Below are 25,452 nucleotides of genomic sequence, written 5' to 3' on the forward strand. Positions count from 1 at the left end.
TTAAAAGAATCAAACCACAACATTCCCTTTGAAAAAGCCTTTTATTGGTAGAGCTTATCTGGATCCATTTTAACAAATTTTGTAAAATATCTCTCCGTCTCACAATGGAAATAAAAGAATCTTAAATTAATAGGGCTTCTCTCCAGGAATAGTTAATGTTGTTTTCTCCTAAATGAACATCCTGTAACAAACAAAAACATATGTTAGCATAAATAAAACTTTCTTTCACCAGTTATAAAATATTTGTTGATTGATCTGCAAATATTCCATTACTAGTAAATCTAAATATGCAAACCAAATGTAAAATAGATATGGCTTTGTAAAAACCTTACCACGAAGTCATAAGAAAGTATACACAAATAATATTATGTTAAGGGTTGGCTTGCTAAACTGAATTAGATGTAATTTGGCATAAAATAAACAAAATGCATGCTTGCTCCAAGATTTCAGTTCCACTATAATATTTATCTAATCTGAAATCTGTTGAATAAAACATGTGTTTTTACAATAAAAAACATGACCTGCTTATATTGTTTGTGAAGATAAAAATATCTACAGTTCAATAACACTTTTCCGAACAACAATAGAATTTGAATATCAGTGGTATATTATTATGAAGGGCAATAATCTAATTGCACACAAAGGGTACATTATTAGTATTGCATAATAAATGCAATTCAAATACAAGTTGCAGTCTTGCACAATGTATGCATAGATTTTGAAATTGTTGTTAGAGTAACCCGAATAAGTCTAGTTGTTGTTAGAGATGCATATTTAGTTAATGATAATAATTTTATTCATCAACCTTCTGGTTTAAGATGTATTTGGTTTCAAGTATATTAGATAGTAATTTCACATTTTCAATCAAGTGTTACATTGTTTTGATATGAATCACTGATTTCATGTGGTACACAAAACTAGTTTCCATTCCTGAAATAGTTATTAATATTGATTCCTCAACAGGATGCAATGATGATTATCCCTTATTAGTATGATTGCAATACAGCACTAAGGTTTTCGGTCCTATCAATAACATTAGTTTGTTTATCATGAGATACTTATGAGTGTATGTATTAATGTGGTGAAATTATAATAGAAAGTTTCACAATTTGCAATCTATGCTGTGCTATCATTAACCTGTTTGTCAGGTCTGATGAAGCATTGGTTTTTGGCTAGTTTAGATATTGAATTATAGGTTAAAAAACTCACCCTCCGTTAATCTAGCGCGACCACCGGTGGGCTGGCAAAGGATCGTTGAGCAACCTGCGCATACGACCACCCTTTGCGCGTGACTGAAAACAGTTGTGATTTTGTAGCAGCCAGGGCACTTGACATCCATGAAGTATGAGTTCGGATGTGGCACCAGCCTCTTCAACTTGTGTTTCCTTTTCTCCGACGCGGGAGAAGGATGCAATAAATCAATTGCGAGCTGAAAAACCGAAAACGCACATTTAGGTTATTTTGTCACTTCGCAGTACTTTTATTTTGGAAAATTGGGAGCTTAAAACACTTGGGATAAAGAGATTTATACAATCCACACGAGACTTTAAAACAGTAAGATAAATCCGTAGGTTTTTTGTTAGTTATTCATCTGACATGTCAGGCACTGCCATGTGTATCCGCTTGTTTCGACGATAACGAGTTTCCATTGCGATGTTAGGAGGCACTGTTACAAACTATCAGAATTATCGCCAAACAATAACGAACACAGAAAACTTGTGATTTTATTGAACACAGTTGGATATTTTAGTCAGATAAATAAAAATACACACCGGCATGGTTACAGCTTTGATGCAGAACCGGAAAAGGAAAGGCTGCCAATAACCCAACGACAAGGAGAACTAACCATAGAGCAATGGACAAAAGAATATGGGTGCGTTCATAAAAATCTAGAACCAATTACGGTTTACCAACCGTTATCCAAAAGAATATTATTAAAATAGAACATGTTGAATAAAAACTGCTTAATTTAGTTGACGGTACTTGTTTCTCGCGGTTTCTCCAAACACGTCCCGCGGCCAATACATAAATATAGTCTGTCACCCGAGTACCTGTAGCTTTTCAACAGTGAAGCATTTCAAATGGTATATCTATAACATAATACTAATTATAATAATCTTTAATTATTTTAAACCAATATAATATAAAAGCATATTAACTATCATTTTACATTAATTACTAAACATAACTAACAAAAATAGAACTGCTGCGATACGCGCAGACAGCACGAAACTACGTCAATCCTTATTTATTGTCAATGTCATGTTCTTAATTCGACAAGTGCTCTGTGGTTATAAAGCTAACCTCGAAAAATTTAGTTTGTTTTCTAAAATACAGAAAACAAACAGCTTTTAATTTAAGAAACTGTTATTTTAATTTTACTTCGATTGTTAATAAGACCTAAATACTATGGCTGACGAGGAATACGAAGCAGAGGACGCGGGAGCAGACTACGACGACATCGCTGAGGAAGATGACAACATTGAGGAAACTGAGGAGCAGGAGGAAGAAGGTTACGTCCAGTGCCTGGCGCCAGGTCAAGCTGGAGGGGGCGTCGAGAAATCTAAACGCATCACTACGCGGTACATGACTAAATACGAACGAGCTAGAGTTTTAGGTAAGGTTATGGTTTCATGACTTGAAATTCGAAGGCCGAATTCAGCATATTCCCACCAATTTTATTAGTTTTAAAATTATGGAATAAAAGTACTGCAAATTATAGTGACTGAGATATTAATATACTGTGTCCACTGTATTTTTGTTTACATGACAATGTTATTGAATTTTTTCAGGTACAAGAGCATTACAAATCGCGATGTGTGCTCCAGTAATGGTGGAGCTGGAAGGTGAAACAGATCCTCTACAAATAGCAATGAAAGAACTGAAGCATGGCAAGATTCCAATCATCATAAGACGGTACCTTCCGGATCATTCCTATGAAGACTGGAGTATAGACGAACTTATCATAATAGATCATTAAAACCAGTAGGATATAGCTCTTGTAAATTTCTTAAAATGTTGGAACTTCAAAGCCAAGACCAATTTGGATTTTTTTGTTTCTGTTTTAATGTTAAGACAGCTTGATTTCTGTAAAACATTTTAATAATATCTGTGTTAGTTACAAAATGTACCTTTATTAGAGACAATCCGTAGCAAGTTTCATAAAACTACATATCAATACATACACTCCAGAAAGCACTATCTCATGTTCTTAATAAAAATGAATGTTTTTCCTTAATTCTTTTCTTAGGTAATATAATAGTTGTAAGTAATAAATTAAGATTTTATATATAGACTTTTTTATTAATTTGATTCCTCCACTACAAAATTGGTTGGGCACACAGCTAAATTCTTGAGCCTTACGGCCAGTTTCTTCATCAAAAGTTAAAGTTAAAGTAATGTCTAAAGTAAAAGTAACGGTCAAATTCGTTTTTTCAAGGCTAAAGTGACAGCAAAACTAATAGAAAAATTGAATTTGACCATTACTTTTACTTTAGACATTACTTTAACCATAACTTTAACTTTTGATGAAGAAACTGGCTGTTAGTGTACATAGCATATGTGCTGATACCTAAAAATGGTATACAGAGTTCCATGAGGCCAAAATGTTTGATGAGAACTATAATCCATGAAAACTGTACCTACTTACGTCTGTAATTGACTGCCTCGTTGGGCTAGCTGTCGCATAGCGCGGCTACTGTGCACGAGTTCGCGGGTTCGATTTCCGGGTCGGCCGAAATCGCTTTGTGGGTAGGCACTTTCAATTAGCAACCAGGAGCTTGGAAGTTGGCGATTCATACACCCGTGCATCGGAGAGCACGTTACTGTCGCTCCTGAGCCTGATCTCTCTCCGGTAGTGTCGGATTGCCGTCCCATCGGGCTATGAGAGTGAAGGAATAGTGGGTGCACCTGTGTCTGCGGAAATGCTCGTGCACTATAATATGTCCTGCGCAGCTGGCTGATCTCCTTACATGAGAACAGCCGACGTGGCCGAAATCGGCCGTGGACGCCATTATTATTATTAGTAAGAGAAGTTTGCAGGGCCGACAGGCTTAACCTGCTCTCCAAGATAGGGTTCTAGCACCTTGTCAGATTTGGGGTTTTTGAAACGTTCAGTCTATATAAAAATAAAAAAATGGTACCTAGGACTGTTTCTTGAGGTACTCTTATTGGGAACCTTCGTTATGATAATTTTATGAATGGATCCAAGTAAGCAGGTATGTAGCATGAGCTCTGAGTATGAATATAGATGGATGGAGAGTGATAGGAAGACCTAAGAGATGGGTGGGCTGCCTGAAAGATGGCATGAATAAGAAGGGAGTGAGTATGAGTATGACAAGTATCAGGAAGAAATGGAAGTGGAAGACTTTTTGCGCGTAACCCAAATAAACTTGGCAACAGGGCAAAAAGTAGAAAAAGAGGAACTCGTGGTTATAGTAACAGCCGCACGATCGTTGAATATTGTTTCGATTTTATGAGGTGGTTGGCTTTATATTCTTGGGTACATGTTCAAAGAAAATCTGTCTACTTGTGTAATTATACCGATAATACTTTGGCGGCGTTTGGCTCTTGATAATGCCATTAAATACTATATAACTGAAAGGTAATTAAATCGGTAAGCCATACAATAAATAACAAGGGTTCATATGTGCATTTAGTTTGAGATATGTTTAGTTTTGAATTAGTTAAAGTGCCTGTAATACCCCTAGAGATGGTTTGTCAGAGGTTTCCGAGTTTCCGACGTTATGTCTGGAATTTACAGAACAGTATATAAATAATGAAATGATTTCCATAATTTATGAGTTAACAGTTTGCCTTCCAGGTAAAGTATGAGTCTTTCCTCGAAAACATATAACTATTATCTTCACATACCAGTAGGTAAGTGTTGTTATGACACCTACGGCACAAGGACTATCTACAAATAGCCACGAATGAAAACTATATTTGCGTAGGCAATGGCTTTGAGGATGTCACTGCACCAAGTGCAGTAATTTCGCAAGCGACATGCTGATATATTATAGCGGTGGATCTCACCACGAGCAGGGCTTCACCACGAGCCAACAGATTTTGTACGTCGACAAGTATTAATGCTATGTGAACGCAACCAACATCTCGCTTGTCTTATTACGTTATTCAAAGCCATTTGGCGCGTTCCTTTTGTATATTATCTAATCTAAGACAAAATTAAATCACAATTAATGTCGGCAGACGTCATCAGCACCGTGATGCGGAAAACTATTGCCTCCTGAAATAATTGAATAACGTGTCTCGTGAAAATCTTGTGGAAAAGCGTGCGGTTAGTTCCCAAATATTCAGATTGGACTTTGGAACTGTGTTGGGTTGATGATGACTATTAGCTATTTCTTCCATTCAAAAACGGTTTTCGAAATTATTTGCGTCTTCTCTTAAACGTGATGAGTCTTATTTTTTATCGTTTATATATTGTTTCTCTTAGTGTCGTTGTGTCTTTATGATGGGCAAGATGTTGAGTATTAGACCAGCTGTAGGTTACAATAATATGCAATTAGAACACGTGGATTATAAACAAAATAAGCTTTATTGAGGCGTCCAGGTAGTGGTGGCTGGAAGCGCGGGCGCCGCCGCGTGCCGTGGGCTGCGCTTGGCACGCGCACCGCGCTGAATGTCGCTGAAAGCTCCGGCGCGGGGAGAGCCTCGCGCTCTCGCCAGTACCCCTCCGACCAGCGATGCTGTGCTGTCTCCGGAAATAGAGTACGTCCGTCGTCTTTACGTGCAGTGTCGCGTACCGCTTGCCGCTGCAGCCAATATTTTAGCCATTGAAACGCGGTTAATAATAGAGTTGTCGTTTAACAATTTATGTCTTTCTACTTTATTTATTTGGCTACTCGTCTTTCGATTCGGTCATTATTAACCGCGGTTTAATGGTAACGGTCTCAACCCGAGTTGCATTCCTGTGGGAATGCGAGTCGTGTTAGCCGACGAATTAAGTGGATTCGCTCATTCAGTGTAGATGTGTACAACGTCCTTAGATCGGCCGACCAGGTGCGCGAGTGTGAGTGCAAATGACTGATAGCCCAGCACAGCGGGCTTAACTTGAACAACATGTGGAGCAAAGGATTCACGCTATGGAGGATAATGCTGTGCATGTTGTTGGCGGTGTCGGCTTGTGCCGCGGCGGTGCGAGGTGAGTCCAGCCGCCGCTCGCAGAGTGGGAGCCGGCACATCTTCGCTCGAACTCTGCGTCACTACATCGTTGCTATTTTCGGCGTAACTTGCGCTGAAATTATGTAAAAAGCTCACGTATGTGCTCTATTTTTGGCGATAACCTTAGGTGAAGTTTTGTATGACAAAATGATCTAGTGACCGAGTTATAAACAGGATTTGTCTATTCTCTGCTGTGTTTATCGGGCAGATTTGAGTGAAGGTAGAGCGCCGCCAGCCGCTTCGTTACATCGCAAAGCTAGATACGTAAATAGAAATACAGGGATTTGTCGTTGTGCGTCGCCATCTTGTGAAAAACGATAGGATCGTGACGACATTATAAAAGTATGACATGGATCTAGGTCACGTCATAATTGCATGCTACCCTCTTGATTCTCGTAATCGTACATAATACCCAAAGTTAAGAACTAAATGTTTCTTAATGCAGATATGTAGACAGTAAATCAGTATTTGGTTTACGTCCAACTAGACCGCCTAGAGCAGCGTAACTCTCTAGGTGGCCGTTAAATTTAAATTAACCTGTTCTTCAATTTGTATCGCGCAGATTTTTCTGAAATACTGTTCACATGGTTATTTAGAAGGTACTCAGGTACCAGTGAACTGAGGAAAAAATCAAAAATCTGCCTTTCACGTCCCCAAAATGTTGCAATTGAAACTATCAGATCACAAACGTCCCTCCCAAACACCCTTGCGGACAAAGTAGAAAGTATTTGCTATATATTTTTCAGTGGGCTTGTATGTTCGGTCGCTAGAGGCAGCCACATGTAAGTCAATGTCAGCTAGCATAGCAGGCAACATAAAACACAAACAGCTCTACTTTGAAGAGCGACATACCAAGGCCGGCAATAAACCGCTCGGTGAAAATACTAATGTGAAAATTCAAGAAGACTCAAACATATCTCTCAACTACAATTTTACATTCCGCTTGAAATTACATTTTAATGAATGAGAAAAAGATAAGTGCTGCTACTATTTTCGTGTCGCTTTCAAACCACTCCAATGTCAAAGAGACTTTAGGTAGGTACTAAAACCATGTAACGTTGACTTGCAATAACGTGGCCTGCACAAAATAAACACGCAGAAATTATAATGAAAAGATAAGAAGGTGGCTAATGGATTGAATAATGATTAATGAACTGTAGGCTATACCTACTTATGATAGACAGAAGTATAGCAAAGATGAGAAATGAAGATGATTCATATTTGACGTATCTACAGCTGGTGATGACGCAAGCGAGCACAATAAATTCTGATTTAATGATGGTTCTGTTGATGAAAAACCTATGCCGTCTTACCACAAAAACTTTTAAACGTCAGTTTATGCCTTGTCTAAAAAAATGTCAAATTATGACGTTGACATATGGTTCATTTTGCAGACAAAATTTTATTAGACAAGTGTAAAACAGGGTTTAAAGTTTTTGTAGTAAGGCCCATGAAGTTCATAAACTGTTTAAAATGGAGCACCTCATGAGCGAAATCTCAAAGTTGATGATAACAATATGATGTTAGATAGGTAGCCTTTGCCTCTTGCCATGCCCTTTCTCAACTATGTTTAAATTAGGCGTTAGTCTATAGTAAACGCCATTGTTTTATTTACATAGGAAGATTTATTTTTCATCTGCTTCAAACCTAATTGGAAACACGATACTCCACGGTTTGTTTAGTTAGCAGACTTCCAGTCTTCATGCTAGGAAAACTATGTTATTAACAGCTACGAGCATTCCCTACTTTCTGGGACCTCCAATGCTAAACCTTTGTCTGACCACTTCGTTGGTAACCGTCCTTCTTTGCAATAGAACTACTGTCGGCCATGGTTTCTCCGCAGATAGGTAGGTACTATATGGACGGCCTATTGCAATTGCAACGAGCTTATCTACTGGACTATGTCTCTCGATATAAAATGCAATTATGGTCTCCAATTGTACTTAGCAATCATGGTTGAAAATGGTAGGGGATGTAACTCACCCATTTCCTGTCTTTCGAAATTCTTAAAGGTAAAGATTGAGTTTAACAAAACAGGCTTCCATAATGCTGCAATGGCTGCCATGCATTCCACACGCAACGTGGATAAACGCAAGGCTGACTCACTCGATCCTTTTCTAATATAGTCTTTATTTTGTTGGTGAATCAATTTATCTCCGTACGATTGACTAGGGAAATTAATATTCAGCCAACAATCTCTGAAAAAGTAGGTAACATAAAAATTGACTGAAGACTGAACTCACAAACGAATTTTGTGGGGCACGTTATTTATTTTAATTCTAATTTAGACCGCTGTTAGAATTTTTATTAAAGGTTTATTTGTACTCGAAACAATAAAATAGACACATCCCGTTTCAGAGAGGAGTTTCAAATAGATTATTATATTTCTTGTAAAATATTGATAGAGCTCTTCTTGTTCTTCCAACTGTCATTATACCTACATAAGTAGATGATAGTAGATGCTGTTAACTGTGGATTTTATGTAAGTAACTTAATTTTCAATTTTTTCCAGCCGACGACGAAGTACCATCTGAGTCACAATGCCGGCCATACATCGAAAAAGCTCTCAAGGAGCTGGAGTCAGGAGATGTGGAACCAGGTAAAAGCATTTAAATTGCTTGCCATTTATTAAAAATCATGGAGGCCTGTGCCCAGCAGTGGGACGATAAAAAGGCTGTAACAGTAACAGTAACAGATCTCACTTAGGTACACGACCAATTAATGCATGAATCATGTAGGTACAGTATACAGGAAAGTTTGGCCCTAAAACCTGCCGATATTTAGTAAAATGAAGGATTTTCAAAGAATAAAAAAAGTACCTAAGTTCCTCCTCTTTGCCGATACACAAGTAAAAATATTGACCTACCCATGAATGTTTTTTTTAATGAAAATTAGATCCTCTTTTTCGATGATCTTCTGAAAATAAAGCATATCGCGTAGCCTCTATTTACTTATTCGCATTTTTTTCAGCTACTATTTGCGTGATGAACGTGTAGTAAACTTTATTTAACGTGACCTCAACGGAACCAGGAATACTGTCGGATTGACACGAGTTTGCTGGTGTTGAGATGTCGGATCTATTTTAATTGCAGTAACGTTCGCGCGTCATCGATATTACCGCCTCTAGGTCACCGCATATATTTTTTCCATTGTACCTAATTATTTTCATTCATCTATGCTTAAAGAATAGTGTAAATGTGTGAATGACGGCTTGCTGAAAGAAAAGTTATGCAATAGGGAAACACATACTTTGATATGTCAAAAAATATTCCTAGATTGAATTGTTAAGATTAGAAGATGATAAGATCTCTCGCCATGGATCGTTATATTAAACCATGGAACACTATAATCACACACATGGCACGCAAAATATAATGTTTTTACTGCTGCCTTTTTGAAAAGAGGAAAGCAGCCAAACCATCCACATCATTGTTGTCGGCAATAAAGCTAGACGAAACTTTGCGCAACACGTCTAGGATATGTTACAAAATTATTATATTCGGGGCATGTGTAAGAATTATTAACATGCTGTTTAATAGTCATTGTCCTCTAAAACGTATTGAGGCTGGGCCATCTAAAATTAAACAATTATTTATAAACCACGCAACGTAGTATTTCACTTGAGAGCGTCAAACCAGGGATGGGACGAACTGAAATCGCGACTTTGAAACGACTGGACAGACAGTCAAGGACGAACCAAACTGATGAATCATTACGTAAGCCTTAGTAACAAAGTTTCTGTGGAATATATCAATAAATTCCAAGAACACAATAACTGATAAATGTAAGCAATATATTTTGAAACTGGGTTAGTGTAGTTGGATAGTCGATATTGTATCCGCTTGGTACTCTTGCGATCACCCACAACTCAAACAACGTGAGTAACAAGTAAGTGAAATATTCACGGTAGAATCTACTGAACAGGATGTATCATAAATAGACTTTTAAATGGACTTTGGCAAGTCAACTTTTAACGTTCAGCAGAATTATATCTTAAGAAACTTTCAATAGTGACGAACTTCCCATTATTGAAAGAACGATAATAAAGAGCGTAGAAAAAATATCATAAATTTTCTGAATTGTTTTTTATACACTTATCGGTACATAGTCCACCTATTCTACCTGGGTCGAACATATGTGTAAAAGTGCACAAATAGAAAGCACATATCAGGATTAATTTCTCGCTGTGGCGGCATATTGGGCTGACATAGTGTAGTCTCAATATATGACATGTCATCGACACGAAAGAAGAAGAAGGTTTAATTTATAACAAAACAAACTATAATTACAGACTCTGCCGAAAAAAACGACAGTGATGAAGTAAGTGTCGCTGACGGAGATGACACTAAAGAAGACAATTCAGCAGAAAATGGCGGAGAAGCAGCGGATAGCGCGGAAGACGATGCACCGTCAGTAGAAATAGCTGACGAGCCTTACGTTTCACAAGCGTCCGTCGAGGAGTTACAAGCTGCGTCTGATGACACTGACTCGGGAGAGGCTGCAGACGATGGGGACAGCAAGGAACAACAGGCTGGTGATGCAGACAGTGGCGAAGCATCTGCTGAAGAAGAAACAACGAACCAAGGTGGGCTTCGCTATATTTAGCATGGTAATTCCTGAACTCTGGAATGAGAACCGTAAATAGATATGTATTAGCTAGATGCTAGTTTATGAATGTTGCGTTAAACTCTTCCATTTAGGTGTCATATTATACGAATATATTTTATTAAAAGTAGTAGTTTGTGAGTTTAATAATTATAGTTAAAACGTATTTGCAAACTTACTGTTACGATATTGTTTTGGTGCAATTTTCCAGTTTGTGTCCAGGCTTGTTTGACTTGTTTTTAATAAGAATTATATGTTTAAATAATTTTAGAGAGTGAAGAAGCTGAAGACGAGACCAAGGGTGACAGTAACGAAAAATCCCAAGAAGGATCCGAAGAAGACAGCCAGGAAGTGAAGGAAGAGGATAGCAAAGAAACCGAAGCAGCTAGTCAAGAAGCAGATGACGACGACAAGTCTGCTGAAGCTGCAGACGCATCTGACGAAAATAAAGACGATGACGATAAGACACAAGAAGAAGACGATGGATCTCAAGAAAAGGCTGACGAATCTCAAGAAGACGCAGACGATGAACAAGACTCTAAAGAAGCTAAAGATGACGAATCTGGCGAAGAGAAAGCTGCCGATGAATCTGGCGAGCAAGATGCTTCAGCAGAGGACAAAGATGAATCAAAAGAAGACCAAGACACAACTGCTGAAGACAAAGATGATTCAGGAGAAGCTAAAGACGAGTCTGGTGAAGAGAAAGCCGATTCTGGAGAGGATACTGAGGAAGCAGCAGATGACAAGGAGTCAGTAGAAGAGAAAGATGAGTCACAAGAGAAAGAAGAGTCTGCAGAAGAGGCTGAAGGAGGGGTAGAAGACAAGTCGCAAGAAGAGGAGGAGTCTGCAAAGGATAGCAAGGAGGAGGAAGATGGAGACAAGTCCGAGGAGGCCTCTGAGGCCGGGGATGAGGCTGAAGCTGCCGGAGATGAAGATTCGGAGGAGGAAGGAGCGCCTGAAGAAGATTTATTGATTGTAAGTATAACGTACTGTAATGTACGATATTAGAATCATAGGTACCCATATACATTTTAGGAAATGCTTAATTCCCATTTAACTAGGACAACATGTACAACTTTTTATGTATGTATCTCCTATAGTCGCCCAAGTAAAACTTGTAATTTTGAAAGTGATCTAATTAATAAGCCACAAATGCCCGATTAACATTGCGCACATAAAAACAATAAAAAAATTGGTAAATCTAATGCTACCGCTCTCTATTACAGACTATTGATATTCCTGAAAACTTGAGATCTCGTGACCATATCACCAAAATTTTAAGGCTAGATGAAGAAGCGAGCGAAGATGAGTTAACTGTTGAAAAATCCGCAGACATTGTGCTCAGAGATTTGAAGAGGTTATACGAGAACTCCATTAAACCATTAGAAGGTCTTTACAAGTACAGGGATCTGAGTAACAGGCATTTTGGCGACCCTGAGATATTCTCGAAGCCTTTGGTACTCTTCATGGGTCCGTGGAGCGGTGGAAAATCTAGCATCCTGAACTACTTAACGGGGCTGGAGTTTACTGAATGGTCTCTTAGAACTGGTAAGATATCATTTATTTTGCTGGAAGTACCAGTAACAAAAGCTGGCTTATTTGAGGCGTATTTTTTATTTATAGGGGCGGAACCATCACCTGCATATTTCAACATTCTAATGCACGGCAAAGAACCACAAGTGCTGGACGGCACACAGCTGGCAGCTGATTGGACTTTCTCGGGTCTTCAGAAATTCGGTCAAGGTCTGGAAGAGCGTCTGAGGGGCTTGAGATATCCCAGCAAAATATTAGAAAAGGTTTGTTTTACAACATTGATGATCGAGACTCTAGATTGCAATAAATCAAACACGACTGAATAACGTAGGAAGCAGATTGTTCAATTTTTCTAAGTATGAGTTATCAATGTCTGTTTCCAGGTTAATATCGTGGAGATTCCTGGAATACTGGAAGTAAGGAAGCAAGTGTCCCGTGTATTCCCTTTCAACGACGCCTGCCAGTGGTTCATCGACCGCGCCGACATCATCTTCCTGGTCTACGATCCTTCCAAACTGGACGTGGGTCCCGAGACTGAAGCTATACTCGACCAACTCAAAGGCAGGGAGTCTCAGGTAAGCTTACTACAAGTTCCTAGATAAAGCCCTTCTCAAATTCACATTTAAACGAAGAACACGATATATTTTTAAAGTATGAAAGATGAATATTGCAGGCTATAGCGTGTGGCTGTATGTCGCGCAAGTAGTTTGCCGCCCTGTTAGTTACACGCGCCGCTAGAGGGCGCGTGGAAGGGGACGCGACATCGCGCAGCCGCTCACGCCGACAGTGAGCAGGGTCTGTCAAGTTTGTTCTACGAATTGCATTAAGGTGGGCTTGAAAACAAGAGAGAGTCAACGACATCAGAGTAAAAGAGATAAATATATAATGTTGCCACCAAAAATACAATTTCGTATTCTCCCTAATAATGAGCGTATAAATTGATTTTTAAAGTAAATTACCCTTGAAGATACTTTTAGCTATTATTCTAATGCCAAAAAATATACTTAGTTGAGAAATATTAGATATAAAATTTAATATTACTTATTAGAAAATATATATGGGGGATTATGTGTGGCAACACTAATGTCCGGACGCCATATTGGTTTTGACATTGTTGACGTCACAAGAAAAATGTCTGCGGCCGGTTGCGCACCATTTTATCTTGTACTAATGTTTATTTGTAATAAATAAACTACTTCCATTTAATTCTACATACATTGATAACGTTGAGTCGAGCTTGCTCCTCCGTTGCTGTGTTTTGGTGAAATTAAGTGTGTATTTGTGAGATATAGACTCGGTGTTGAGACAGTGACTTGTTTGATTTTGTTTTGTGTTTAATTCGCGATGAGTTCACAAAAAGAAAACACAAGAATCTGCTGCTTGTGTGGATCTTCACCTTCTAAAGATCCCAGCATCACTTTGCATCGGTTTCCAAAGCCTGGCACTAAAATGCTCTGCGGTATGTACACTCCATGCTATTCGTCTTAGACGACATAGAATACCACATTTATTGTTAATTCCGCTTCTAACTACCACAAACTCACGTAACATATATACCTATATACTTAAGTCCCAACTTTCCTTGCCAAAAATCATTAGGTACTTACTATAAAAAGTTTTCTTGCTTACACCATTCCCGTATCTAATATAACATCTCTTTCAATCAAAGCGAAGACTACCCACTGACATGATATAATAATATCTTAACTCGGAAAATGATTAAAATAGTGTGTAATTTGAGAGCAGTGGTGGCCGAGTGGTAACTGCCCCAACTTACGAGTGGTAGGTCGCGGGTTCAAACCCGATCTGGCGCATAACTTTGTGTAATTTATTTCGTCACTACTGCTCTCAAAACGGTGAAGGAAAACATCGTGAGGAAACCAGCATGTCCTAGAACCAAAAAAAAATTCGAAGACGTGTGACATCCACCAATCCGCACTGGGCCAGGGTGGATTATGGCCCAAGCCCTCTCCTAGAGAGGAGGCTGTGTCCCAGCAGTGGGAACATTAGAAGGCTGATGATGAGTGTGTAATTTTGATATTTTTAATTTTCAGTTGTGAATTATGGGCAAAGTATTGCTTCCCAAACGAAGCCTGGTCTTCACCAAAATTCCAGGACGCACTCCATAAACAACATAAGATGCTATGCAGCAAACATTTCAAAAGCACATGCTTTAATGAGAAGAAGTTGTTCAGAACAGCTGTACCTGATGTAGTAAATGTTTGTAAATATCAAAATATAATTGGTCTAGTGTCTTTCTCTTCCTAATCATTTCTATAATAAAGAAGAAATAACACCAACGTTTATTACACAATATGATAGAATAATTTAAACCATGTCTGTAAACTTGTTGTTTGTTAAACAAATCGATAGTATTCTTTATTGTATAATAACATAGTCTTGTTTTTATAATAGTAACACTTTAAAACTAACTAGAATTTTTGTTTGTTTATGTTTTGATGTTGAAATTGTATGCAATAGGCCCATCCATACTTGTTATTTTGGACGAAAATGTCTGAAATACCTACCTAAATTGATTAAATTCATGTATTTTAAAATTCATTACATAGGTGCACATACTTGTGATTTATGAACACCTTTTGTACCCTATTTCTGGAAATAAATTATAATTATTAACATGCTAAATAAAAAACTCTTGTACTGTAATCTTCCTTTTATTACACTGCTGCACTGCTCTATAAAGATAAATATTAGCAATTTATGCACAAGTACACTGTGTTTCATGTCGATTATTGCTGAGCAAAATGTGATAATCTTGCTCAGCCATAATCGACGAACCACTGGGGCCCGATTCTCCTAATTTTACGATTCAGTCGAGTCGATTCACATTCGACTGAGATTCAATCCCGACTCAATTACGATTGAAGCATATGTGGCATTCCGCTATTTTTCTTTGAAATAAACGTTTTTATCCTTTTCTGTCATTCAATAATGAATCATTTTGTCTGCAAATGATTTACGATTGCAATATGATTGTAGAGCAAACTACCGTATAGACCAAAATCACCAAAATAGCAGACCAATCGCAAACCAATCGAATGTCGTTGGAATACGATTGGTCTTATATTAGTAGCAGAATGCCCGATATGGTTAAAACTGCTACTGCGATCATATTGCGATTCAATTTCTATTCGATTTTAACATTATTAACTTAGGAGAATCGGGCCCCTGTACTTGTGCATAAAATGCAATAAAAATGACCTATAGAATATACTGTAGTTTGAAACTCCCGCCCTAGCTTCTACTCTCTAGTTTTCGTGGGCGGAATATAGATGGCGCCGGCCGGTAAGGAAAAATTTCCTCATAAAATTTGTACGGAGTCGTTATTCTTCCCTTTAGGGTATATATGTTCTGTGACAGTGAGCAAGAAGCGTGTGCCGCGAGTGCGCGTCGGATGCGCCTCGCTTGAGTCTCGTCATGTAGTTGAATACGCTCGCCCCATTGTTTCAACTCAGGGTTTAGTTCATTAGTTAGTTTTGTAACATTCGTGGTTGTTGTCCAACTGTACTGTTTCGTTTGTATAACCGTGTTTTCTTTGAATAAACTTAAACTCAAACAGTATCCAGTGGTTTCCATTCGTTAAATAGCCTAGTTTAGTGACGCCCATCGTGTGTAGGGCTCCGCTAGGGCTATAATTGGCTGCCCAACGTGTGATAGTAACGAACTCAGTGAAAACTTCGCGTGTTATTCGCCGTGAAAATGCCGTTAACACGCTCGCAAGTTCTGGAAACTTCGGACAACGTCGACGCCGCGAGTGCCGGCGCCGCCCCCACCAATGTAACAATGACCCACGAGACTCTGGTGCATTTACTCCGTGAGGTCCGCTCGTCCACGCCGCAGAATGTTTCGGATTCGCACAGTATGTTTGGCGTGAGTGGAAATTTCGCCAAGTGCAGGACGCGTTATGGCGGACGCCCGGAGGAGTCGTTAGAAAACTTCCTAGACGCCATCACTACGTATAAGGAATGCGTAAATATGACCGACGAGAACGCTCTCCGCGGGTTCTCAATGTTGTTGGAAGGACCTGCAGCGGTTTGGTGGCAAGGGGTGAAGAGATCAACCGGCACGTGGTCGGAGGCGCTCTCGCGAATAAAAGGTGCATTCGCCGAGCATGACCCGCCCCATCGTCTTTATCGGAAGTTATTCACGCTGGTTCAGGAGGAAGAACATACGGATTTGTTCATCGCCAAGGTACGAGCTCTGCTGGCTAAAATACCTAAAGAGGATTTGTCAGAAAAAGTGCAGCTAGATATGGCATTCGGCCTCCTTAACCCACGCATTCGGAAACGTGTTACTAGAGAAAGTTTAAACAGTTTCGACGAATTACTTAAAAAGTGCCGTACTATAGAAGACTCGCTTAAGGAAAGCTCCAAAACACGTAGTAACACTTCTCAAGGAAAGCCGCAGACCCAGACGAGCATGCCCGCGACATCATCATCGTCGTCGCCGCAGCCGCCGCCGCCGCTCAACAGCGCCGGCGCCGCTGAGTCCGCCGAGAGTGTCGCCGTCGTTTCGAAGAGTAATAATCAGCAGTTTTGTGTCTATTGTAAGCGCTCAGGTCATTCGAAAAATGCGTGTTATAAGTTAAAGCGTGATAATAGTGATCGTGATAATAATACGAGCAATAGCGTTATAAAGTTAAAAAGTGAGATAAAGTGTTACGGTTGTGGTGCTCCGAACGTTATTAAGTCGAAGTGTAAAAACTGTTCGGGCCAACAAGCATTTTATTCCGTCGAAAACGCATCGCATGGCGGAGTTGTAGGTACGTTGAGGCCGTCGAGCGAGCCCCGCGGGGTGGCCCCGCGCTCGCCGCGGCGGCGCAGCGGCCGGCAGCGGCGCCGGGCGCGCCTCGCCCGCGCGGCCCGCGCCCGCGCTCGCGTCGTTGCTACGCAACCGCTCGCGCCGTCCGACCCGTCAGTGCTCATGCCTGTACAAGGTAACCCTGCGCGTGCCGCGGGTGTTTCATGTAATTGTTTTCTAGACGATCAATGTGTTCGTAACACTGACGCTAATATGTGCTCTTGTATTTGTTTATCTTGTTCTAAGAATTACAAAGATAATTGTAATATTCGTAAAAATAATTGTAATGTTCGTAAGAATTTTGATAATGTTCGTAACACTTATACTCGTGTATCGTGTTGTACTGATTGCGGTAGCAATAGTAATTGTAATTGTCGTATACATTGTGATAGTCGTATACTTTTTGACAATGTTCGTAAGAGTAATATGTGTGTATCTAGTTTTAACGATTACGGAAATAATTGTAATAGTCGTGAGAATATCGGTAATGTTTGCGATAATGTACCTTTTCGTCGCCCTGTGTTGAATATAGGCATTCTAGGGTTTTGTGGCACCGCGCTCGTAGATTCTGCAGCTAAAAGTTGTATTGCCGGTCACACGCTCTACGCTCTCCTACTCAGGTTAGGACACCCGTTAGTGCCGTCGACACAAATTGTTAGGTTGGCGGACGGTGTTAGTAGGGAGATGAATGTACTTAGCACAGTGGTAAAGGTGACGCTCCGACATAAAACTAGAGACGTAAAGTTTTTGATATTTCCGGAAGCTAATAATAATGAAAGCTTGTTAGGTATAGATTTTCTTACCTCGTTTAATCTTGTCTTCAATTTTGGTGAAAGTAGGTGGCACTTTGCCGAGAATGATAAATATAAATTCTCATTGCAATTTGAAGGTGTGTCACCTGTGCCTGCGTGTTCAGCTCTGGATGTGCTGCGGGATGATGAGGCGACTTCGCTTAGTGGAGAACAACGTGAGGTACTTGCCCGTCTCCTTGTCGAACACGAGGATATCTTTCAGCCAGGGGGAGACGCGACTCCTTTCGCCGAGCATATTATAGATACTGGCGATCACGCTCCTATCGCCGTCCCTCCTTATAGGTTGACTCCTGCCAAAAAGGACATTATGCGAGAAGAGCTCGATAAGATGTTGGCAGATGGCATAGTCGAGGAGTGTGAGTCCGCGTGGGGTTCCCCAGCGCTACTTGTTCCGAAGGCAAATGGTAAGGTTCGTTTCTGTGTCGACTATAGGAAGCTCAATGCGGTAACAAAGTCCGACGTCTATCCGATGCCTTTGATAGACGAGCTTGTACAGTCAACAAAAAAGAATTGTTTTATGAGTACGCTTGATATGCGAAGTGGATTTTGGCAAGTGAGTGTACGTGAACAGGATAGGGATAAGACAGCATTTTTAACGCCATTCGGTTCGTATCGATTTAATCGCATGCCGTTCGGGCTCAAGAACGCTCCGTCTACCTTCCAGCGTCTAATTGATAGACTTCGTTCCGGTGCCAGTCTTAAGGACGTTACCCTTCTAGCATATCAAGATGATCTCCTTCTGATTTCTGAGGGCTTTGAGAAGCATATATCAGATTTGCGCGCCGTTTTTGAGAGACTGCGTATGTTTAAACTGCGCGCCAATAGGGAGAAATGTGTCTTCGCACGTGAGAAGGTAAAATACCTTGGTCACGTTATCACTCAGGATGGTGTGTCTCCTGATGATGAAAAGACTCGTGCTGTTTTGGATATGGCAGCACCGTCTTCGCTTCGGCACTTAAGAACTTTTCTTCAGACTTGTTCATGGTTTAGAAAGTTTGTGCCTAGTTTTTCTGCTGTTGCTGAGCCGTTAACACGCTTGCTAAAGAAGAATCAGCCGTGGTCATGGGGTTCAGACCAGGCTCGTGCCTTTGAGGAGCTCAAGGTTCGTCTCTCCTCGGCACCGATTCTTATTCAGGCAGATTATAGCAAGCCGTTTGTGTTAAGGACTGATGCTAGCAATTATGCCTTAGGAGCTGTGTTGTTACAGGGCGAAGGTAAAGAAGAACGCCCTATTGAATATGCTAGCCGTCTGCTCAATGCAGCTGAAAGGAATTACAGCACCACCGAGCGTGAGGCTCTTGCTGTGGTGTGGGCCGTCGAACGTTTTAGGGGTTATATTGAAGGTCATGAGGTCATTATAGGGAGCGACCATCAGCCGTTAAAGTGGCTCCTTACCCTAAAGTCGCCTTCAGGTAGGCTCGTTCGCTGGGCTCTTAAGCTTCAGAGCTTTAATATTCAGTTTCAGTATACGCCTGGAAAGGCCAATGTTATTGCTGATACACTCAGTCGACCAACCTGTAAAGAAGAAAATAAAGATCAGTGTGGTGTCTGTTCCATCGTCGTTGACTTACCTGCTCGTAGTCCGGCTGATCTCCGTTGCGCGCAACTCGAGGATCTGGAACTTAAGAAGATTATTAGTGAATTAGAGGACACTTCTGATGCTGATTCTGTAGGTATGAAGCGTTGGTCAGAAAGAGGTTATTTTATGCAGCAAGGCGTATTGTATAGGTATAATCCGGATGTAGATAGTGAAGAGCCGCAACTGGTTGTCCCGGCTTCTCTGCGTCCTGAAATTTTAAAAGGGTGTCATGATACTGACATTGCTGGTCATCACGGAGTTGATAGAACATATGCCAAGGTCGCTAAGAGTTTTTATTTCCCAGGTATGCATAGAGCCATAACAGAGTATGTCAAGAGTTGTGCTGCCTGTCAACGTTATAAGTCTTCAAACACGAAACCGTCCGGCTTGTTACAGACTCCTGTTCTCCATCAGAGGGGAGAGGTGTTAGCCGTAGACTTGTTTGGTCCACTTCCTGCGGGAGAAAATGGGGAAAGGTGGATTTTGTTGGTCGAAGACACTGCGACTCGTTGGACCGAGCTTTACGCTCTGAAGGATGCTACTTCCGAGGCGTGTGCTCGTACGTTGATTGAAGAGTATTTCCTCCGTTATGGACTGCCAAGACGCATTGTTTCGGACAATGGCGTTCAGTTCGTTTCTGCTGTAATGCAGCAATGTATGTTTGTTTTAGGTATTGGTCAAGAGTTGTTACCATTATACCATCCGTCAGCTAATCCAGCTGAGCGTAAGAACAGAGACTTGAAGTTTCATTTGTCTCGTTTAGTTGAGTCTGAGCATTCATCGTGGCCTCAGCATCTTCCCGCGATAAGGTTCGCCATGAATTCGGCAGTTTGTGGTACTACTGGAGTAACCCCCGCATACCTTATGTTCGCTAGGGAACTTCGTTCGCCAGTCGAAATGCACCACGATATTAGGTCCGTGCTCAGTAAAGATAATTTTGTTCCTCAGATTACACCTTATTTGAAAAGGTTTGTGAATTCGTTTATCGCTGTCAGAGAGAGGGTCGAAGCACAACAGGATCGACGTAAGGAATGTGCCGATAAATCCAAAAGACCAGGTGAAGTCTTCGAGGTGGGTGATCAGGTACTATTAAAGTCGCATGTTCTGAGCAACGCAGCCAAGAACATTACTTCTAAGTTTGTTCCTAAGAGAGATGGTCCTTACGTTGTTGTGAAGAAAGTTAGCCCTACAGCGTATCTTATAGGTAATTTAGATTCATCTGAGGAAGTTTTAGGCAAGTTTCACATATCAGAACTAACTCGTTTTCATCCTAGGGACATTACGCCTCCTCGTCCCGTAGTGCAGAAACGGCAGAGAGGACGTCCTCGAAAACATGTTTGTCCTGTATGTAGTGTTTCCTTTGTGCGAGTTCATGAGCGGGGACGTTCTCATGAGCTCGAGGGGGAGTGTATAGCGTGTGGCTGTATGTCGCGCAAGTAGTTTGCCGCCCTGTTAGTTACACGCGCCGCTAGAGGGCGCGTGGAAGGGGACGCGACATCGCGCAGCCGCTCACGCCGACAGTGAGCAAGAAGCGTGTGCCGCGAGTGCGCGTCGGATGCGCCTCGCTTGAGTCTCGTCATGTAGTTGAATACGCTCGCCCCATTGTTTCAACTCAGGGTTTAGTTCATTAGTTAGTTTTGTAACATTCGTGGTTGTTGTCCAACTGTACTGTTTCGTTTGTATAACCGTGTTTTCTTTGAATAAACTTAAACTCAAACAGTATCCAGTGGTTTCCATTCGTTAAATAGCCTAGTTTAGTGACGCCCATCGTGTGTAGGGCTCCGCTAGGGCTATAAGGCCCATTATAAATAAGAGGAAATACGTTTGCATGCCAGCATTCGACCCATAGTATTGAGTATGCGTGAATAGTATATCTGTCATCGCCTGATGATCGAGTAGAACTGCCAGGGATATTTTAATCGACAATGCAATAAATGATCGATATGCGACCAAGTAGGATTTATAATTAGGCACATTCATTTGGTAAGATCTAATTATACAAGTCTAAATGGGGGTAGTGGAATAATTATTAAGAACAAAAACTTAGTTACTTACTGATGAGGACTGAATGTCCTCTAACTTTCATACAGCACGAGCCACGAAGGATTTTGATGATTCCCCAAGTCCCGATTTAAATAACGTGGAAAAAATCCTAGAAACTCCTTGATTGTAACTTACCCATTGTCCGTTTAGACACGCATCGTGCTGAACAAGGCCGACACAGTGAAGCCGGAGGAACTGATGCGCGTACAAAGCGCGCTGATCTGGAACATCTCGCCGCTGATGAGCTCCGCGCAGCCGCCTGTCATGTACACGGTGTCACTGTGGTCCATGCCGTACGAGGCCGGAGCGCCCGTGCGTCTACTGCAAGCCCAGGAGAGAGAACTCCTGAGGGACTTGCGGCAAGCCATCGATAAGCGCATTGAGAATAAGATCGCAAGCGCTAGGAGATTCGCTGTGAGTAGACTGTCTTTTGTTATTTGATGCGTGTGGCTGTTCACAGAAGGAAGAAATGGTATTCAGGCTAATGTGTCAGCAAAATAATAAGAAATAATTGTCAATGTATTACTTGCATGAATTCTTAATAAATTTTTGTGCGTGTGTTGCAAATAAATTATTGTTGTTCTTGTTGCCCATCATCATGTATTAGAACAAGATGAGGTAACAATTCAATTTCATATTATTTCTGTTTGCAACAGGTTCGCGTGAGGAACCACGCTAAGATGGTTGACTGCTACCTGACCACGTATTACAACCACAAGACGATATTCGGCAACAGGAAGATCATTGCCGACGCCATCATTGAAAACCCCCAGAACTACCACATCTATGAGGGTCTTAGCACACTCACCAATATTTCCAGGTAAGATATTATTTTTTATCTTTTATTTAGCAAGAAGGAGTTAATTTGAAAAATCTTGATAAAATATTTTCGTGTGTCCAGGTACGACCTGCCCGACCCCGAGACGTACCGGGATTTCTTCCGGTTGAATCCCCTGTTCGAGTTCCAGCAGCTATCGGCGACGTGCACGTACTTCCGAGGCTGCCCCATCACGCGGCTGGACGTGGCCATCGCTTACGACCTGCCCGAGCTCGTCGGCAAGTACAAGAAGATGGTGGAGACCGCTACGCCGCAGGGCATGCCCAAGAGTTGATGCCTCCGCGAACGAACGAACCCCGCACCACACTACACACCCGCTTTTTAATTTTAGCCAATTGGATTGGACATTTATTTTGGGCACATTTTGCATTTCTTCATCTAATCGGGCATCAAATCACTAGTTATTTTTCGTTACATCGCATTTCTTTATTTATCTGTAATTTATTTTGCTTTATACTCGCTTGTTCCTGTTTTTGAGATGAATGATGTCGTATCGTATGATTTATTGTGATTTTCTTCGTGCGTTTATTAGTGGTGATGATAGACAACGCAAGACAACTTCCAATCCTAATTATCAAGGTGTTTTTTATACATGTCTCAAAAATGCAATAAATTACTAGTCATTATTGAAGTTGTTAGTTACTCTTGTATCTATTCTAAGGTATGTCAATGTAGGTATTCCTACTACTAGTTCTAATTAAATCCCGTACTTGAGCGGTGTTTGCCGTTATTATTTCTTTGTTAGTTATTAATGAGACACAATGTGACTATGTATTTAAGTAAAAACTAAATAAAAATCATCAGTGTTTTATTTAAATCCTGTTCAGAATTCATCATCTACCTGAAAACATGTTAATTATTGCGAATATTTACTATCTGTTTGTGTTTTCTCTTGAGAATATTTTTTTTATACAGAATGCCTGTTTTTTTTTTTTAATAAGAGAATAATGAGTTCATCCTTATAGTTATATTGGAAAACGGAAACAAATGGTTCGTTGTTTATGTATGTAATACAAAATTTAGCCTGTTTAATTCCTGCAATTGCAATTCTCACATTTTTGAAAGTCGACACTTTGGTCAGTGAGTCTGTGGGTCGTCTTAGGACACTTTACCCATTGCTGGCTGACGGGGGTTTTGTGTAATATTTTATATTTTCAATACTAATCTACAACATCCGAAAGGTCCTCTCGATACTCAAGTTTTTACTATTATGACGGCTCCACATTATTGCCGAGAATAAGGGATTTTCTTTTTATTATTTTCCTAGCCGATGCCTTTATTGCGCTGATCTTGGTACGTAACTGGAACGTCAAATAATTTGGAGATCGTATAACGAAACGTACTTGTCATAAACAATCATTAAACAATAAAAAAATAGGGAATAAAAATGGAATAAAAGGAAAAAAGAAGTCAGTCAGATTATTATCCAAATGTCTCGAGAGATTTTAAAAACAATAAGTCCAGTTTGACTTTCTTGAATCAAGCCACTAAAGGGATCGGCACAATTTTTTCTTGGTATTATCTTCCTACCATTTGTACTTTGTAAACAGCTAGTGACATGACATTGACAACGACATTACTAACTGTGACTGACACTGAAACTGAAATAGACGTCAAAGCGCGGACAAATCTGCTGCAGATTTTTGTTGGGCTGTTTTAATTCCTTTATTAATATATACCAACTACGGTTGGACTAATATAAATATTTAAAAACACCATAACTTAATAAATACATAGTTATGCACACAGACTTAGCACCCCATTTACACACTGCCGAATGTAATGTTTTCATACGAAAGTTGATGGACTGTCACACCGAGGTAGGTAAGAAGTTAAAAATTAATTGCATAACAAATCAAGTAGTTAAAGTTTAAACAACAAATACATCCTAAATAATATGTTGTTATATGTAGATTGTTATATAAGTTTCGGATATTTATATCTTATCTAGATAACCTAATTTGAAGGTTAGGAATGTTAAAACTTTTTTAATTACCATGTAATTATCGCTGTCACCAGACAATGTTTAGTTTTATACACGTCTAACATGTTTGTATGTATGCATTTTGTTCCAGCATCCATTTAGAAAGTTCATGGGATATTGCAATGACTATGATCGGGATATGAGGAAATGCTTGAAAGCTGAGCGCCTTGCAAGACAAAAAGCTAACTTGGATGATTCTCGCAGACGTCACGCTGAGATCCGAGCCAGAATATTAGCTCAAGAAAAAGCTGCCCACTAAAATATAGAGAAATTGCACCTAAGAGCATTTATTAACTATACAATACAATGGAGACACCAACAGAGTTTAAGATATTAGATTCAATACCAGATTTAAACAACTTGAAGTCATTCACTGATAGATATTTTAGTAAAAGATATATTACAGATATTGATGGGATAAAGAATAATGATATTATGATAATGTTCCACTCGAACAGGATTGCTCTATTGAGCCTGGCTCCAAGTCATTTCTTTTTCAGTAAGGATCAAGAGTACAAACTTAATTTTACTGCAGGAAAGGTGGACAGGCTGAGAAATGCTGTCAAAGGCAAGAGCAAGAAAGGAGGTCAGCTTCTGAACCCCAAGTCTGTAGTTTGCAAGATAGAGTATAAAGATGGCACAAGTTTTGACGTGCCCTGTGGCATGAAGGGTACACTAATTGAAGTAAATGAAGAGCTGGTGAATCAACCGGAGCTTCTGAAGCAGTATCCGGATGCTGATGGCTACATTGCTATTATTCTGTCAAGTATAGCTATATCTGAAGCCACTAAAAGTGAATTATTGACTCATGATGAGTATTTAGAAGTATTGAATCGTTGTGAAACAAAAGATTTAGAATAGAGACTTTTTAATGTACTGATGTTGTTTCATTTTATGAAATCCACATTGTGTCAGCTTAAAATGACCTCTGTTGGACAAATGCCTCCCCAAGCTGGTCAGGATTTGCCTAAAGCCAACATGCTAATGGCTAGGCATGTATATTGCTGAGCGAAATCATATATATTTTGAATTAAAAAGTTTATCAGTTTTCATT

General features: G+C 40.1%; 4 protein-coding genes across 6 annotated transcripts; 3 read left to right on the forward strand and 1 right to left on the reverse strand.

The window, feature by feature from the left end:
• Positions 1-22: 22 nt before the first annotated feature.
• On the reverse strand, positions 23-1,914 carry LOC110376834 (small ribosomal subunit protein eS27). The gene is made up of 3 exons (XM_021335444.3): positions 1,773-1,914; positions 1,210-1,429; positions 23-181 (listed from the first exon to the last, which is right to left on the reverse strand). Exons 1-3 carry the CDS (start codon positions 1,776-1,778, stop codon positions 153-155), a joined length of 255 nt encoding a protein of 84 aa, XP_021191119.1. The 5' UTR covers positions 1,779-1,914; the 3' UTR covers positions 23-152.
• A 352-nt stretch (positions 1,915-2,266) lies between these two features.
• LOC110376854 (DNA-directed RNA polymerases I, II, and III subunit RPABC2) lies at positions 2,267-3,146 on the forward strand. The gene is made up of 2 exons (XM_021335467.3): positions 2,267-2,617; positions 2,793-3,146. Exons 1-2 carry the CDS (start codon positions 2,410-2,412, stop codon positions 2,978-2,980), a joined length of 396 nt encoding a protein of 131 aa, XP_021191142.1. The 5' UTR covers positions 2,267-2,409; the 3' UTR covers positions 2,981-3,146.
• Positions 3,147-5,572: 2,426 nt separating this feature from the next.
• LOC110376814 (sarcalumenin) lies at positions 5,573-23,214 on the forward strand. Of its 3 annotated transcripts, none has more exons than XM_021335419.3 (11): positions 5,573-5,730; positions 6,009-6,163; positions 8,696-8,782; positions 10,475-10,768; positions 11,060-11,763; positions 12,015-12,336; positions 12,412-12,584; positions 12,705-12,896; positions 21,727-21,990; positions 22,233-22,396; positions 22,478-23,214. In XM_021335419.3, the coding sequence occupies exons 2-11, from the start codon at positions 6,082-6,084 to the stop codon at positions 22,686-22,688; spliced, it is 2,493 nt and encodes an 830-aa protein (XP_021191094.3). In that variant the 5' UTR covers positions 5,573-5,730; positions 6,009-6,081; the 3' UTR covers positions 22,689-23,214. The 3 variants fall into 3 exon arrangements, with proteins under 3 accessions (XP_021191094.3, XP_021191092.3, XP_021191095.3); XM_021335417.3 differs by having other exon boundaries at positions 5,578-5,730; positions 5,985-6,163; XM_021335420.3 differs by having other exon boundaries at positions 5,605-5,730; positions 5,990-6,163.
• Positions 23,215-23,991: 777 nt separating this feature from the next.
• LOC110376823 (uncharacterized protein) lies at positions 23,992-25,274 on the forward strand. Its single transcript, XM_064040903.1, has 2 exons — positions 23,992-24,238; positions 24,490-25,274. Exon 2 carries the CDS (start codon positions 24,705-24,707, stop codon positions 25,257-25,259), a length of 555 nt encoding a protein of 184 aa, XP_063896973.1. The 5' UTR covers positions 23,992-24,238; positions 24,490-24,704; the 3' UTR covers positions 25,260-25,274.
• Positions 25,275-25,452: the final 178 nt, after the last annotated feature.

This window comes from Helicoverpa armigera, chromosome 23 (genome assembly GCF_030705265.1).
Source record: "Helicoverpa armigera isolate CAAS_96S chromosome 23, ASM3070526v1, whole genome shotgun sequence".
Classification (NCBI taxonomy): domain Eukaryota; kingdom Metazoa; phylum Arthropoda; class Insecta; order Lepidoptera; family Noctuidae; genus Helicoverpa; species Helicoverpa armigera.

Excerpts from the sequence above, each read along its gene's own strand:
- LOC110376834 (XM_021335444.3), bottom strand. Across the intron at positions 182-1,209 it reads TCGCGCTAGATTAACGGAGG|GATGTTCATTTAGGAGAAAA; the intron begins GTGAGTTTTTTA and ends TGTTTGTTACAG.
- LOC110376854 (XM_021335467.3), top strand. The coding sequence starts at position 2,410 with ATGGCTGACGAGGAATACGAAGCAGAGGACGCGGGAGCAGACTACGAC. Across the intron at positions 2,618-2,792 it reads CGAACGAGCTAGAGTTTTAG|GTACAAGAGCATTACAAATC; the intron begins GTAAGGTTATGG and ends GAATTTTTTCAG.
- LOC110376814 (XM_021335419.3), top strand. The coding sequence starts at position 6,082 with ATGTGGAGCAAAGGATTCACGCTATGGAGGATAATGCTGTGCATGTTG. Across the intron at positions 10,769-11,059 it reads AGAAGAAACAACGAACCAAG|AGAGTGAAGAAGCTGAAGAC; the intron begins GTGGGCTTCGCT and ends AAATAATTTTAG. Across the intron at positions 12,337-12,411 it reads TGAATGGTCTCTTAGAACTG|GGGCGGAACCATCACCTGCA; the intron begins GTAAGATATCAT and ends TTTTATTTATAG.
- LOC110376823 (XM_064040903.1), top strand. The coding sequence starts at position 24,705 with ATGGAGACACCAACAGAGTTTAAGATATTAGATTCAATACCAGATTTA.